Source organism: Cebus imitator, unplaced genomic scaffold, assembly GCF_001604975.1.
Source record: "Cebus imitator isolate Cc_AM_T3 unplaced genomic scaffold, Cebus_imitator-1.0 Scaffold488, whole genome shotgun sequence".
In the NCBI taxonomy this organism is placed as follows: domain Eukaryota; kingdom Metazoa; phylum Chordata; class Mammalia; order Primates; family Cebidae; genus Cebus; species Cebus imitator.
The window spans coordinates 834,762-852,138 of NW_016107803.1; the positions used below are offsets into that span (position 1 = coordinate 834,762).

Consider the following 17,377-nt stretch of genomic DNA (forward strand, 5'->3'; position numbering starts at 1 on the left):
TGGAGTGTAAAAATTATTTCTAATCGATATCCTGTTCTCAGCTCTTGGACCATTTGACACTCTTGACCTGCTTTTGGAAACCGTCAATCTCCACGTCTTGACTTCTGTCACTCTGAATCTCCTGGTCTTCCTTCATCTTTCAGATATTTCCAGGTCTTTTCTGTCTCCGCTTTTTTGCCCTGTACTCACCTTCACCTCAACTTAGGCTACAGTACCTCCTCCCATACAGGATCTCTCCATTCAGTTTCATATCCATGACTTAGAAGCCCCACATCTCTTTCAGGAACCTTAATCTTGCATAGACATCTTTCCACATAGAAGTCCAATTTATTAGGTAAAACTTCTGCTCAAAGCCTGCAGTGGCTCTCACTGTCTCTAGAATAATACCCAAGCATCATTCAGAGATGAATATATCAAGAAGGGGCCAGAAGAAGGGCTTTTCCATGCAGAAGAAGTAGCACATGTGACATGCTTTGTGATCCTACACAAATCTCATCTTGAATTGTGATCCCCATAATTGCCATGTGTCTAGGGACAGACCTGGTGGGGGTGACTGGATCATGGGGACAGTTTTCCCCATGCTGTTCTAGTGAGTGAGTTCTCATGAGATCTAATGGTTTTACAAGGGGCTCTTCTCCCTTCACTCCTCACTCTACCCTCCTGCTGCCATGTGAGAAGGTCCAAGTTTGCTTCCCCTTCGCCTTCCACGTGATTATGTTTCCTGAGGCCTCCCCAGCCATATGGAACTGTGAGTCAATTAAACCTCTTTCCTTTATAAATTATCCAGTCTCAGACATTTCTTTATAGCAATGTGAAAACAGACTAATACATCATGCAAAATCTGGGAGCCCCAAATCAGATGGTGCCTTTGGGAAATGGTGGCTTGGCTGGAGCCAGGAGCCAGGAGCAGGAGGCTGCAGGAGCAATGAGAGATCAAACTGCAAGATAGGTTGGTCATGCTAAGTTCATGGGCACTATGCCCAGGTCAGTAGGAGATAATGAAAGACTTTTTTTTTTTTTTTAACCGGAGTCCCACTCTGTCCCCTAGGCTAAAGTGCAGTGGTGCAATCTCAGCTCACTGCAATCTCTGCCTCCTGGGTTCAAGTGATCCTCCTGCCTCAGCCTCCTGAGTAGCTAGGATTACAGGAGCCCACTACCACGCCCTGCTGACTTTTGTATTTTTAATAGAGATGGGATTTTTCCATGTTGGCCAGGCTGGTCTTGAACTCCTGACCTCAGGTGATCCTTGGCCTCCCAAAGTGCTGGCATTACAGCGTGAGCCACCACCCCCTAGTCTTGATGAAAGATTTTCAAGAAGAGAGTGTCAAGATCCAACTGCTACACATCTCAGAAAATGACAAGAACCCTTAGACATGCAGACACTCGGTAAAAACTTACTGAATTGTGGTTTACCGAAAACTAAATCCATCTGGGAATCTCATACATGCAAACATCATTGTTGCCACCATTACAAGGGCAGAATGCTGGCATGCCTGAAAAGATGACTGATTCTCTTTCTGCCTCAGGATGGTACTTTCTTGGTCCGAGATTGTTCCACAAAATCCAAGGAAGAGCCCTATGTTTTGGTTGTGTTTAATGGGAACAAAGTCTACAATGTGAAAATCCGCTTCCTGGAGAGGAATCAGCAGTTTGCCCTGGGGACAGGACTCAGAGGAGATGAGGTGGGTATAACTTAACTGCCTTCCTGTTCCAGGCTAAGTGCAAGAAATAAAGGAAGAGTTTGGGAGATGTTGCCCTGGAGGAGGGGGATGTAGGCTGACCTCCCCTCCCCTTCCATGAACATCTGCACATGTCTTACACTTTGGCCCACCAGGCCAGCAGCCAGTTCTGACCATTTCATGCACCTCATCCCCTGCTTTGCCTGTTAAAGAAACTCATTCTATAAGACACATCTAAACTCTGCCTCCCAGGAAACCTTCAGGGGAGCAAATACTAATGCCAGGTTCCTTTTCCTCCTCAGCACTGAACTGCCCACTGCAGACATTTCTGATGTCTGTTGGAATTCCTTATCTATGGATTTGTGTCCCCAAAATAAATGTGAACTCAGACACAGCATTTCAGCTATGTTGAGCATGCCTGTTCTCAGTACACATCTGCTGGTGGGGGGTGAAATAATGAATCAAGTAAAATATTTGTGAATAACATATAAATCAATCCACAAGAAAGGGGAAATTTTCACTAAAAAGTGTATATGCCAGGCCTAATCTATCTGCATTTTTTTTTTTTTTTTTGAGACAGAGTCGCACTCTGTCGCCCAGGCTGGAGTGCAGTGGCACAATCTCGGCTCACTGCAACCTCCTCCTCCCAGGTTCAAGTGATTCTCCTCCCTCAGCCTCTGAGTAGCCAGAATTACAGGCATGCACCACCACACCTGGCTAATTTTTGTATTTTTTTTAGTAGACATGGGGTTTCACCGTGTTGGTCAGGCTGGGTCTTGAACTCCTGACCTCAGATGATCCACCTGCCTCAGCCTCCCAAAGTGCTGGGATTACAGGCATGAGCCACCGTGCTTGGCTAGCATTACTTGTTTTAATCCTCAACAACTCTTTGATGTCATGAATTTTCCTATCTTAGATGTAGGAAAATTGAGGCTCAGAAAATTAAATAAATGGCCAAAGATACACGGCCACTAACGGGAGGGGGAAGGACAGGCTGCTCTTGCAACTCTTCTGTTGATAAAGGAAGGGGTAAAGGAAAGAAGGAATGGAGTTACGAGTCACCGTATCTAAGGATGTGAGCTCAGGCAGTGACTTAGCTTCTCTGGGCTTTAATTTCCTCACACGTAAATGTTCTTTTAAAGCCTAGACTTCAGTAATTTAGTGATTCCCGTTTAACATCTCCAGGTCGCAGTTTTGTCTGTGGATGTGCGTAGTTATGGACGGAATCGTGTCTCTCTCACTCCAGAAAACCTACACATGGAAGTCCTAACCCCCGGTAGCCCAGAATGTGACTGTAATTGAAAATAGGGCCTTGAAAGAGGTCATAACCTCATGAAGGTCAGATGAGGTTATTGGAATGCATCCTAATCCAATATGACTGATGTCCTTATGACAAGAGGAGATTAGGAAGCAGACACGCACACAGGGGGGACCACATGAGGACACTGGGAAGAGACGACCATGTGCAAACCAAGGAGAGAGGCCGCAGGAGAAAGCAGCCTTCTAGCACCTTGATCTTAGGACTTCAGCCTTGAGAACTGCGAAGAAAGAAAGTTCTGTTGTTTAAGCCACCTCGTCTGCAGTGCTTAGTTATGGTAGCCTTGACAAACTAACACAGGATAAAACCAGAACTTTCACACAGATACCGATTGTTTTTCAGCAGATAACAAAACAGGGCACATTGCCGGGGCTGCCAACATGCTTCAGGTAGGCATGTGTGTGAAATCGATTCGCAAGCTGCATAGATTCTAGCTTAAATCCCGTGTCTGACTCAGAGCACTCTTTTGAGACTCAGAGAGTAGTCAGCACCAGTGAGACGACCATGGGGTCAGTTTACCATCCTTTGCTACAGCCCGGGAACACTGTGACATGAACAAGTGCATGAGTGAATCACTAGATTAATACATAAATCTACCAGGCACAACCACATTAAGAAAGTGCTATGTTAACACGAAATTGAGAAGTGGCCAGTCCATTTTGTGAAGAGGGTTGGCACGTTAATGAATGTCAAACACTTAAGACAGTGCCTGGGGCCTATCAAGCCCATGATAATTATGTTATATTTTTATAACTATTATTGAGTCATTTAAATAACTAGGATATAGTCCCCCTAGATACCTATGGTAATGGACTTTCCAGCTCAATGTCCCTTTATCCTTCTGTATCTTCTCCCAGCTCATAGAATTTCTCATCTTTAGGCAAGCATTATATAATTCTTATTTATTTTTTGAAATGGAGTCTTGCTCTTGTTTCCCAGGCTGGACTGCAATGGCACAATCTCGACTCCTGGGTTCAAGCGATTCTCCTGCCTCAGCCTCCTGAGTAGCTGGGATTACAGGTGTGCACCACCACACCCAGCTAATTTTATATTTTTAGTAGAGATGGGGTTTCTCCATGTTGGTAAGGCTGGTCTCGAACTCCCGACCTCGTGTGATCCACCCGCCTCAGCCTCCCAGAGTGCTGGGATTACAGGCATGAGCCACCACTCCCAGCCAGGAAATCATTATATAATTCTTAAATGCTTGGGTTTAAGGGTTTCTCTTCCTTAGATAATAGAGGATGTGGACGTGGTATGCCTTTACATGTGCCAGGCCATTAGGCCAAATGCTATTTAATTTGTTCTCACATGGAGTTCTTGAAAAACCTCTGGAAAGGACATTAATGAACCCCATTTACTAGCAAGGAAACTGAGACCTGAACATAGTTACAGCTTTTTCTTTTTCTGGAACATTCCCTATTTTGGTCTGCTAATAAAGAAGAAGTAGTAGAGTGACTCTGTGATAATATCCTAATAGCTTAATCAGACTGTCAGCTGGTTCACTGCCTATCTTAGCAAATAAGGATACTCCATAGGCCTGTCTCCTATGGCAGGCCACAGATTAGACCCTCAGCCTCCAGATGAGCTGCTCTAATAATTGTCACCAAGGATCCCTTAGAGAACCTAATGTCTGTTTTAAGAAGCTCCTTACTGTGTTCATCTGGAATTTTCTCCTCCTTTGCATTCCTTATTGTTTTTCTCATATATGTGTTGAACATACATTTCCACAGGTGAAAGAATGAATCAATTAAAGCATTCATTAATAATACAAATATATATACACAAATCAAGCAATGAGAAAGAAATCCAAGGCAGAATCCTGAGTTTTGGTGGTTTTTTATATGCACTGAAACTATTCTGTGCAGTGAGCCATTAATAACTAATTTAATCTGTTGAATCCTCATAGCCACCCTCTGAGTTAGGTGCTGTCAATATTTCAGATTAACAAATGTGAAACTGAGGCACAGAAATACTAAGTATCTAGCCCAAAGTCACAGCTAGCAAAGGAGAATGCTGGGATACAGTATATTTTGCAAAATATTGACTTCTGTTACCAGTTGAAGGTGTCCAGGTTCTTGGCATCTTGAACAAAGAATTGGGCAAAACAAACAAAGCAAGGAAAGAATGAAGCAACAAAAGCAGAGATTTATTGAAAATGAAAGAACACTCCAGAGGGTGGAATCAGGCCCAAGCCTAGGGGCTCAAGGGCCTCCTTACAGAATTATCTGCAGTTTAAATATCCTCTAGAGGTTTCCATTGGTTATTTGGTGTGCACCCTATGTAAATGTAGAGAATGAAGTAAAGTTACACAGTCATTTACTCGGTGTATGCCGTATGTACATGGAGAGGTTATTTCCTGTCATAGCTGATGGGTTTCCATCTGACTTGGTTCTAGAAAGTCCTTAGCTTCCCTGTCTCCAGACCCTATTCTCATGCCTCGCTTCCACATACATGGCAAATACAAGCAATCCCCCACCTGTTTGAAAACATTTCAGGCTGAATCACCGTTAAGGAATAGTTAACACTTACTTGGAGTTTACTGTATGCTGGAGAGTAGGTAAAAAAATGACAGTTCACAGGTGGTTCTTCCTGCCTCCCCTCTGAGGGAGCTACACCCTGGTTTAAGAGGAAGACAGCTGGATTTCACTCAGCTCCCTCAAGCTGTTTACAGCCTGAGCCTTTTGTCTTGCTGAGGAAGAATCACACCTCTTTAAAACAAGATAAAGGCACTTTGCATAGCAAGGCTCTGCTAAATGCAAGCCAACAACTAGCTACTTTAGCCACTCTTCAAATAAAGAAAGCATCTTCACCCAACTCAGCAGGAAAAACATAATAAGAAACAGCATCTTCTAGGATTATTTTAATTTCCTGTGGTTTTGTAGCTATCTTGCAACTTTTGAATTTAACCACACAGATGATGCAGCAATGCCTAACTCATAGGAGTTATTTTGAGTGTGACATGAGATGATGTGAATAGTGGCAGACACATAGAGGCAGGTGCTTAATAAGTATCACTTCCCCAGAAACTTCGTGGTTTAAAACAACAGACATTTATTCTTTCACAGTGCTGGAGGCCAGGAGTCCAACATGATGGTATCAGGAGGGCCACACTTCTTCCAGAGGCTCCAGGGGAGAACCACTCCTTGCCTCTTCCAGCTTTCCATGGCTGCCTGCAATCCTTGGCTTCCTTTAAGGCTGCATCACTCCAGTCTTTGCCTCTATGGTCACATGACCTTCTCCTCTTCTCTGATCAAAATCTCCCACTGCTCCTATTGTTTTTTTTTTTTTTTTTTGAGATGGAGTCTCACCCTGTTGCCCAGGCTAGAGTGCAATGGTGCGATCTTGGCTCACTGCAACCTCCACTTCCTGGGTTCAAGCCTCGGCCTCCCGAGTAGCTGGGACTACAGATGCCCACACCACCACGCCCCGCTAATTATTGTATTTTTAGTACAGATGGAGTTTCACCAAAATGGCCAGGCTTATGATCCACTGACCTTGTGATCCACCCGCCTCAGCCTCCCAAAGTGCTGGAATTACAGGGTTGAGCTACCAGGCCTGGCCACGCTGCTCCTATCTTAAGAAACACATGATTGCTTTTAGGGCCTACTGAGATAACCTCAGATAAGCTCCCCTTCTCAAGATCCTTAACTTAATCCTGTATTATAGCATATCAAATAGTATTTACTCTTTTACAATGTAAGGTCATATTCACAGATTCTGGGATTAGGACATAGACATATTGGAGGGGGAATCATTCAGCACCCCCTGCTCATTTACTTATTTATTGTCTAAGCATTAATTGTATGCCTACAGTATGTTAGATTCAGTGTTGCATTCTGGGAACACAGAAAGAGTAATTTCAAGTCCCTGCCATCCCAGGAAGGCCCTGTTCACCTGTGCTGATCTCTGTAGGCACCTAAGCAAGAATGAGATTGGTAGAACACTGGCCCTAGCCATCCAAGGAGGCACCTGCCTTAAACAACCTGCACTTTGGGAGGCCAAACTGCTGCCAAATGTCAACCCTGCATCTCAGCTGCTTGTTGTTGTTGTTGTTGTTGTTGTTTTTGAGATGGAGTTTCACGCTTGTTGCCCAGGCTGGAGTACAATGGTGTGATCTTGGCTCACTGCAACCTCCACTCCTGGGTTCAAGCAATTCTCCTGCCTCAGCCTCCTGAGTAGCTAGGATCATGGGCATGTGCCACCATGCCTGGCTAATTTTTTGTATTTTTAGTAGAGACAGGGTTTCTCCAGGTTGGTCAGGCTGGTCTCAAACTCCCGGCCTCAGGTGATCTTCCCAAAGTGCTGGGATTACAGGTGTGAGCCACCACACTCAGCCTGCATATCAGTTTTATAAGTCATGTTTGTCAACATTTCTGTGAAATCTCAGAGAAGGGAGCAATTTCAATTTCCAGATCTTTCCTTTTTGTTCTGCAAATGTTTATAAGTTTCTAAAGATCACCATATACATGATAAACTAAACTTTAAAGACTAGAGGACAGAGACAAATAATTCACCCGTGGGTTTTTTTTCACACCTCCCGTCTGCTTCCTCCTCATCCTTCTTGCTTGGCATTTCTCTCTCTCTCTTCTCCCCCTTTCCTTCTTCCACTCTCATGTGTGCACCCAAACAGATTTATTTACTTTTCTAGCAAGGAAACATTGTCCACAGTTCATATATAGAATAAACACAAAAGGTTTAAATGGATTTTAAGATCTAATATTAGCATAACATTTGTTGTCCCCATGGAAAAGATGATTCAATATGCAAGAACTTCATTACAATTTTTTTTTTTTTTTTTTTTTTTTTTTTTTTGAGACAGAGTCTCCCTCTGTTGCCCAGGCTGGAGTGCAGTGGCACGACCTTGGCTCACTGCAACCTCCGTCTCCCCAGTTCAAGAGATCCTCCTGCCTCAGCCTCCTGAGTAGCTGGGACTACAGGCACACACCACCACGCCCAGCTACTTTTGTATTTTTAGTAGATACGGGGTTTCACCATGTTGGCCAGGATGGTCTCCATCTCCTGACCTCGTGATCCCCCTGTGTTGGCCGTCCAAAGTGCTGGAATTACAGGCGGGAGCCACTGCGCCTGGCCAATTATAATCTTTTTTAAAAAGTCTCTTCAGGGTAATATTTCAGTTTTGACCCCATCATTAGAAACCAATAATAAGAAAAGACCAGGCCGGGCATGGTGGCTCACACTTGTAATCCCAGCACTTTAGGAGGCTGAGGTGGGAGGATCACTTGAGGTCAGGAGTTTGAGACCAGCCTGGTCAACTTGGTGACACCCCATCTCTACTAAAAACTCAAAAAGTTAGCTGGGCACTGTGGCACGTGCCTGTTATCCCAGCTACTTGGGAGGCTGAGGCAGGAGAATTGCTTGAACCTAGGAAGTGGAGGATGCAATGAGCCAAGATTGTGCCACTGTACTCCAGCCTGGGCAAGAGAGTGAGACTCCATCTGAAAAAAAAAAGAAAAGGAAAGACCATGTGACTAATTTCACCTGTCTTGCTTCCTACTACCTGTTAAAATTGCAATTTCGTATGAAATGTCATCCATGTAGCAGATTATTAAAACAATTAATAGCAAATGTATTATTTCAGGACAATCTTAAAACAGGAATGAGAACAGGACAAAGAAATAATCCTCCTTCTGAAGACTGACACTAGGAAAGATTTCCTTTTAGCAACGTGGATTTAACCAAGTTTGTGAAAGAATTCTGCATGAAAAGTGTTTGTTGTTATTAATAACCTTTCATTTTATCAAGCATGAAGAAAGAAAAAGAAAACTTTGTGCTTGGTTTAAAATTGGAAATGAAAGACAGAAAATTATTCTCTTCCTAAAGGCTTATAGTAATGGTCTATAAACTTCTTGGTGATTTCATTGCCCTCCCATGATGTTCTTGGCACATCCAGAAGGGAGGAGTTAATAGTAAGGCCTGGCATTTACTGAGTACTCACTGTGTGTTATACTTTCTTTTCAATGCTGTACTGTATATGCCTTAATTCCATTCTCACAGTGAACCTCAAAGTCAGGTCCCATCATCACCATCACTGTTCATAGAATAACTGAGGCACAGAGAATGCAAGAAAATTGTTGACAGTCACACTGCTAGTGGTTGGGAGAGCTGGGCTTTGAACTCAGGCATTTAGGTTCCACAGGCCCTCTGCTTACAATTACCCTTATGTAGTAGAAATTATTCTCCCATTGGACAACAGGCAAAGTACCTTACCTTAGCATCAGGTAGAAACTCATTTATTGTAGACGTAATATGGGTGGTGCTATGGTCTGAACGTTTGTATTCCTCCAGAATTCATGCATTGAAATACTAAGCCCTAAGGTGATGGTGTTAGGAAGTGGGGACTTTGGAAAGTGTTTACATCTTGAAAGTGGACACCTCACAAATGGGATTAGTCCCATTATAAAAGAGGGCATTGCTCTTTTGACCATGTGAGGACACAGCATTAAGGCAAGAAAATGGGCTCATTAGACACTGAATCTTCCAGTGCCTTGATGTTAGACTACCCAGCCTCTAGAACTGTGAGACATAAATTAGTGCTGTTTCTAAACTGCTAAGTTTACAGTACTTTTTGTTGTTGTTTTTTGAGATGGAGTCTCTTCTCTGTCTCCTATGCTGGAGTGCAGTGGCGTGATCATGGCTCACTGCAACCTCGGCCTCCCGGGCTCAAGTGATTCTCCTGCCTCAGCCTCCCAAGTAGCTGGGACTACAGACACATGCCACCAAGCCTGGCTATTTTTTTATATTTTTGGTAGAGATGAGATTTCACCATGTTGGCCAGGCTGGGCTCGAACTCCTGACCTTAAGGGATCTGTCTGCCTTGGCCTCCCAAAGTGTTGGGATTACATGTGTGAGTCACCAAGCCTGGCCTAGTTTTGTTTGTTTGTTTGTTTTTAGATGGAGTCTCACACTGTTGCCCAGGCTGGAATACAATGGCACTGCAACCTCCAATACAATCTCGGCTCTCTGCAACCTCCACCTCCGATGTTCAAGTGATTCTCCTGCCTCTGTGTTCTAAGTAAAATTTTCGGTGCAGCAAAAGAAGTAGCATTTGGATATAAATTTCCTTGGCAAGGCAGTTTACTTGTATAGAAGGGTGCAGATCACAGACGGAACAATGGTGAGCGCACAATTTGACAGAGGGGAAGGGGCACTTATTCCTGATGGAGGTAGCCCCTACTGCTGTGTCATTTCCCTATTGTCTAGCGTTAGATCGCACAGTCTAGTCTAATTCCAACTGCCGATTTTAAAGGGAGCAGGGGTATGAGCCGGAGTGGCGGGGTGGGTAGTTTGGGGGGAAGGACATTACAGGCAGGTCAGAGCAGGTAGTCAGGGGTCAAAGCAGGTGACCGGAGCAGGTGACAGGGATGAGTCAGGATGGAGCAGGGGACCAGGGAAGAAGATGTGAACTACTGATTAGAACTGGTGGAAAAGGTTGTTTACTGAACCTGCAAGGAAGTTAAGCTTTAAAATGGAGAATTAAAGAATAAGAGAGCTGAACATACTGACATACTGATTCTTTGAAGAGAAACTTGGAGTTCACTACATCTAACAGCCTCCCAAGTAGCTGAGATTACAGGCTCACACAACCACACCTGGCTAATTGTTTGTATTTTTAGTAGAGATGGGGTTTCACTATGTTGGCCAGACTGGTCTCCAACTCCTGACCTCGTGATATGCCCATCTTGGCCTCCCACAGTCCTGGGATTGCAGGTGTGAGCCACCACGCCTTCCAGCCCAGTATCTTAACAGGCTGAACACACTAAGTCAGACTGACACATAGGTTATATCATTGGAAACTGCCACAGATCCAGTAAAAGGCTCAGAGGGACAAGGGACTTACAGAAATAACCAGGACTCTTTGGGTATAAAAAGAGAAACCCCAACTCAAATGAGCTCAGGTGGGAGAGGAGGAAATTGGTTGATCCATATAACCAAAAAGGATAGAAATGGGCTAGATCCAGGAACTAGTTAACATCAAGAAATTCCCACTCTGCATTTCTTTCCCCACATTTTTGTCCCCACTGTGGTGTCTATTTGCTCTTCAACCTCCGCCCACCCCCATTATGGTAGGAAGGAGGAGATGACCCTGGAGGTCACAAGTTTTTAGCTTTTTAACTCCTTTCTAGTCGGTGTGCTTCTAACAAAAAAGAATGTTCCCTCTTAACAGCCCCGAGGGAAGCCACTGAGTGATCTGGTGAGATTGTTAAGCTCAATTGACAATTTTCACAGCACATATCCCTAAATGAAATTATCTGTTTGCATAGGAAATTATTTTCTGCATGCTTCCAACAGAATGTCATCTCTGTGAGGTCCTAACTGGTCAGTCTCATTCCCTGTTGGCTATTCCTGAGGCCTTCCAACATTTCTGCACCTAGGATGCCCTGGGCAGAGGAAGGAGTAGACAAAACCAAATCAGAAGCAGAGTAGCCCCCCCGTGGGCTTCATTTCTCCAGGCTATGTCATCTCTACATTGGTTTGTTGGAACATCAGAGGTCACGAGCTATAGGCAAAGTTGAATAATAAAAAGAAGTATCCAGAAAAGTGAGGCTTCATTCCTGGTCTTGGCCTCCCTAACCAAGGGTCTCTGAGTAAGTTAGTCCACTTCTCTGAGCTGAAATTCCTTAAGCTCTTTAGAGAAAATAATTCCCCATCCCTGTTCACCTCATAGGCTTGTTAAGGAGAATCTAAGGTGTCTTGAAACTGGAGAGGCAGGTTGAGCAAGCTCTTCCTGACTATCTCCCAATATTCTCCTTCAGGAACTCATCCAAGCTCACCTAATCAGAATTACTGTATATGCAGAATGGACATTGGAGACTCAGAGAGGGAGAGAGTGAGAAGGGGGGTAAGGGATGAAAAACTCACCAGTTGGAACAATGTATGTTATGATGGTGACGGGTATGCTGAAAGCCCAGACTTCACCACTATACAATTCATCCACATAACCAAAAGCCACTTGTACCTCTAAAGCTACTGAATTTTTTTAAAAAATTACTGTATATGCTCAAGTCTTCTCAATACCTGTCCTTGTGCATGGCTCTGTACATTCTCCGCTTTTAATGTCTTTAAACCCTCCTGTCTGGAATGAACCATAACATAGCCCATTTCAAGTCTTTATCCTTGACAAAGCACTTCTCCATTTCCCAAAACCTGAAATAATCTTACTTTCCGTTAAATTGTCATAACATTTTATCTGTATATCTAGAAACACTGAAATCTGCAGTCATCTCATTATTTCACAAGAAGTCCAAGGAGGGCAGCTAAATTGGCTAAATAAGCCCTGTGGTTGTCTCTGTGTATGCTAGAATTCCTTAGACTTCATTACTGGAGGGCAAGCTCACTGCAGGCACTGCCTCCCAATTTAATACATTCATTCCTGAATCTTCTATATTTTTGCTGGTTAGAGCTAAGGTTGAGGTTTGGGAGGCAACAGAGATTCCAAGGCCTGATTGCTGTGTAATTAACCCATCTGAGTTGCTAGGATACAAAGGTTGTGATAACAATAGAATGGAACTTAACCAATGTGATCTGCTTCCAGAGAGGGAAAATTCCTTGTGGAGGAAATTTAAAGAGCTGCCATAGGGTTCACTTTTGGTCCTCTTAATAACTTTTTTTTCCTCCCTTATTATCATTCTTCTCACTCATCCTTCAAGCTTGCCTATTCTTTTTAAAAACTACTTCCAGCCGGGCGTGGTGGCTCACACCTCTAATCCCAGCACATGAGGTCAGGATTTGAGACCGGCCTGACCAGCATGGCAAAACCCTGCCTCTACTAAAAATACAAAAATTAGCTGGGCGTGGTGGCATATGCCTGTAATCCCAGCTACTCGGGAGGCCAAGGCAGGAGAATCACTTAAACCTGGGAGGTGGAAGTTGCAGTGAGCCAATATCAGGCCACTGCACTCCAGCCTGGGTGACTGAGCAAAACAATGTCTCAGAAAACAAAACAAAACAAAAAGCATTTCCTGAAACATCTTTACCATACCAAAATTGTTACATGGTTTACCTCTTCCCTATGCAAAATGAAGCACCTTAGCTATACTTTAACCTGCAGATGCAAAAGATACTTTAAAAATCATTAACTTTCTTTTCTGTGTTTCAGAAGTTTGATTCAGTGGAAGCCATCATCGAACACTTCAAGTATTTTCCCATTATACTAATTGATGGGAAAGATAAAACTGGAGCCCACAGGAAACAATGTTACCTGACTCAGCCACTCTCTCTCACCAGACACTTCTCACCTCTGTAGTGTGGTCTTTGTGTTATCTTTGGTTTACTGGATTCAATGCTTCCATTGTTTTCATTAATTTCAAAAGATTATTTTCTGTGTCTTCCAAGGATGACTTTTTTGACTTTGTAGAAAAGAAAACACTCTAGAACAGAAAGTGGAAAATCAATCACGATTTTAAAAGTTCAAACCACAGAGAAAACGTTTATTTTCAAACCACAGAGAAAATAAAAACATTCTAGTATCTGGCCACTGGAAAGTAAGTAAAAATAAATAAAAACTCAGGTTTTAAAAGTATCTTCTAAACTACAACAACAAAATTCTATAAACATAGCCATTATGCTCATGATACAGGCAAGCAGCAAAGGTGACCAGAAGCTATTGCTTAACTGTTTGCAGCTAGTGCAGAAAAGTCTATGGGAAATTCCCAAATCTAAGCTCTTTACAGGATACTGTGCTGCCTTTATGTCAGCTGTTTGGCCTTACACATCTGCAATGTGTGGATGATTTCTTACACTAAAGATGTTGGTGAATATTAGCTCTCTTTTATTGTAATCCTAGAAATTCAAGTATAAGGAAGAAATTTGATATGGAAGACCAGCAATTGTGAATGTCACCTTGAAGACGAAACTGAAAATACCCTGACCATGGTGTGAAATGTCCACAGGACCAGCTTCCAGCATCCTATGCTTCTAGAAGCTTTAAGTCAAATGGAATTAACACATTCATAGTAAAGAGCTCAGATTATAACCTTCTCTAGCCGTCAGCCAAGCATGTGTCTGAGGGAAACTAAAAATTGCATTAACAATTCCAATTATGGACTTCTATTCAAAGAAGAAGAAAAACTGTCCTGAAATTAATGCTAATTCTTACAGTAACATTGCACATGTCATGATATTATTCCTGTGCCGGGCATGGTGGCTCATGCCTTAAATAAAATTAAATTAAGAGGATTTAATTTTATTCTTGTTTTACAATAAAGATGAGGAAGCAGAGGCTTGAAGAAGCTATGGATCTTAATCAGTTATGAGAAGAGAGCCCCAGATTGTAATCTGCTTTGCCTGGCTCCATGCAAGCTCATCTTCCCAGGTACATTCTCCACACTGTGGCATTTTACTATCAAGTTGAAAAGTGATAAAAAAGAGAGAGAAAGAAAGAATTTGAAAATACAGATTTACCACCATAAAACAAACTCTTCTACTGGTAATAGGCTTTTTTAAAACTATATATATACTGCTGAAAATAACAGTATATCATGATGTCAAATGGTAGCAAAGCTTACACAGGAAATTCATATTTATATAATTGTAGCGTTAATGCAGAAAGAAAACTGAAAAGAATTAAAAGGCAATGGAATCAGATGAAAACAATACCAACAATGCCCAGGATCATCCCTTCTGTAAGACAGCAGACAATGAGCTCTCGGAAAAGCTCTTAGCATCTACCCACCATCCAAACACCTGCTCAGGTGCTCTTCCTCCACAAGGTAAATGTGAAGTGATGCCTGTAAGTTACATCTGGAGCATTTAATGAAGAAGCTCTTTGTAAAGCTGGCATTTTTGAGACCTAACTGAGCCTATCTTAGAGTGTACCTGAAGAAGATTACATATGAACCAAGAGATAAGAGTGTTTACATTGGAGCTTGGATACTAAGGAACTCACTGGTCTGGCCAGAGCTAAAATCTACATGGTTGCTGGTCATTCTCTACTGGAATTCAACAAGCCAGGGACAGTATGGAAACAAGGACTCTACAGAAGGGCTCCAGGCTCATGTCAAGAAAGAATCTGACCCTCATTCTACAAAGCTATTGGGAGATGACTGATAACTCCAACTCTCTGACTCATTGAGTCATAGCATTCAATGCTGTCTTCTCAAGAAATGTCTATGAGTCCTCTCAACCATTGCTGTTGATGAAATAGGTGAATGTCAGGTGGAGGTTAGCATTTGATGAGGTGTATATTTGAAATAATGTATTATCACCTCTTATCTTTATCACCTTATATCATACATACATGATATAATTCCAAAAAGAAAAAAGTAGAAATTAAGTAGCCTTAAGATGACAGCAAGAATGAGGGGAAAAGAAAGAAAAAAAGAAACATCTTGCAATAAAAAGCCCACAATATTTTTAGCTATTTGAACATTTCTGTAAAAAATATAAAATTGAAAATATTGATATGGGCTGCTTCGGATGATTGGGATTTGAGGGACTGTGTTAGCCGGGTTTTCTAGAACTCAGACACCAAGACAGAGTTCAAAGTGCAAACACTGATTGGAGGTTAATGTTTGAGAAAGATCAAAGGGAGAAGAAACAGAAGTATGGGTATGGAGTGGGCTTTCAGGCTTCCACCTGTGAGAGGGAAGAGGGGAGGTGTGGGAGTGAGTAGAAAAAGCACGAGATTGAGATACAGTTCTGGAGAGTCTTGGCCAGCTCATGGTGAGGCCCAAAGCAAAGTCTTCCCATAGAGGAGAGAGTGTCATGGTGGGCAGAAATGTCCAGGTCTCAGTGCCCACGATGCTAAGTCATGGTCTGGGGCTATCCTGGAAAACAACAACAAAAAAAGACCTGCAAATGCTGTGGCAGATCCAGAAGGCACGGCTGGATTCTGGCCACTAACTTTCTGGCCAGGAAGGTCCTTCAGCGGAGTCCCAAGTGACCCACCTCTGGCCTGCCACAGTGACATTCTGAATTCACTGGTTTCAGTGCTGATCATAGTAAGGACAATCACATTTACATTTTGCTTGTAATGGATGATTAAATAATAAGGGTATATAAATCTAATTGTATTTGTTTCTTACAACACTTCTGTAAAGAACAGAGGGCAGTGATTTCTAAGCATTTTACAATTTAGGAAATTGTACTTCATTGGCCAAAATCTCACAGTGACATAGTTGTGACTAGAACCAAGATCTTCATACACAATTATACTATTCACAGTCTACCTGCTTTGTTAGATCTGTAATTGAATATTCAATGATTTGGCTTTGACATGCCCAAATTCCAGTGTTTTAATCCCTTTTTAACCATTACTTTATGTTTAGTTTAAAAGTATTACTTGATATCTGGTTTCAACAGAGTAAGAGAATTTTAGTTTATTTTTTGGACTAAATAATTCCCATTGTGGAGAAACGTGCATAGCCTCATCATTAGTCATGTATTGTGTTAGCACCTTTGTGTACGGCATGTGTATTCATTACTAGGCACTGTTGTAGATGTTGAAAATAGAGCAGTAAATAAGAGAGACAGATGACAAATAAATATACAAAAAAATAAGATAATCTAGGTTGGTTTCCCATTACTCAATTGGATTTCTATTTTAACACTTATCTCTGAGTGCTTGTGGGGTAAGGCCAACATTAAATGTTTTCATGAAGCTCCCTTGAAATAGCTTTGAAAAGTCCTGAGTCAGAAAATTTAAAATGTTCCCAAATTTATGTGGGGGGTATGTGTGTGTGTTCACATGCATGTGTGCATGTGTGTATGTGTGCATGCGTGGGTGTGATTGAGTAATTGCATCATAGCTGTAATCGGTTAAATCTCCTTTTCTAATTACTGTGGAGGAATCAAATGAACTCCACTGTCGAATGTAGCCACTTGTCATGTATGTGTGTACACATATACAACTTTTTATGAGATAGCCTACATTGTATAATATTAGCATTATATTTGTATATCTTTCTTTATTGTGAGCAATATTTGTTCTAGCTAAGCACATTTACATTCATAATTTATAGCCCTGCTAATTTAAATAAAAGCAAATATGTAATTAAATGTTATAATTTTCTCTGTATCTGAGTATTGAAGAAAGAAATTCAAAACATAGCTTAATTTTGTTTCATGCCCTATTGCCCCTAAAACCCTTTTGAAATTATATTTAGGGCAAATTTAGGATAAAATTTCTAGAACAATTATTGATGTATGAACATTATGCTAGACTTTGGAGGTGAAGATGAAAAAGACATAATCCCTGTGATTGAGAGCTCAGAGCCTGGCAGGCAAGATATACATGTAATAACCATCTTAACATGTGTGAGCTAATATCTCTTTGTGGTTTTGATTTTTTTCCCAATGATTAGTGAAATTGAGCCCCTTTTCATATGCCTGTTGGCCAGTATCAAAAAACAAAAGATAACAA

The 17,377-nt window shown here is 42.0% G+C and overlaps 1 protein-coding gene across 1 annotated transcript in view; it reads left to right on the forward strand.

The window, feature by feature from the left end:
- Nucleotides 1-17,008, forward strand: part of CLNK (cytokine dependent hematopoietic cell linker) — a 199,158-nt gene extending 182,150 nt beyond the window's left edge. Inside the window, exons 18-19 of the mRNA XM_017513218.2 lie at nucleotides 1,527-1,682; nucleotides 13,115-17,008. Of these exons, the coding sequence (XP_017368707.1) occupies nucleotides 1,527-1,682; nucleotides 13,115-13,261 (303 nt within the window). The 3' untranslated portion in view covers nucleotides 13,262-17,008. The remainder of the gene's footprint in view (nucleotides 1-1,526; nucleotides 1,683-13,114) is intronic.
- Nucleotides 17,009-17,377: the final 369 nt, after the last annotated feature.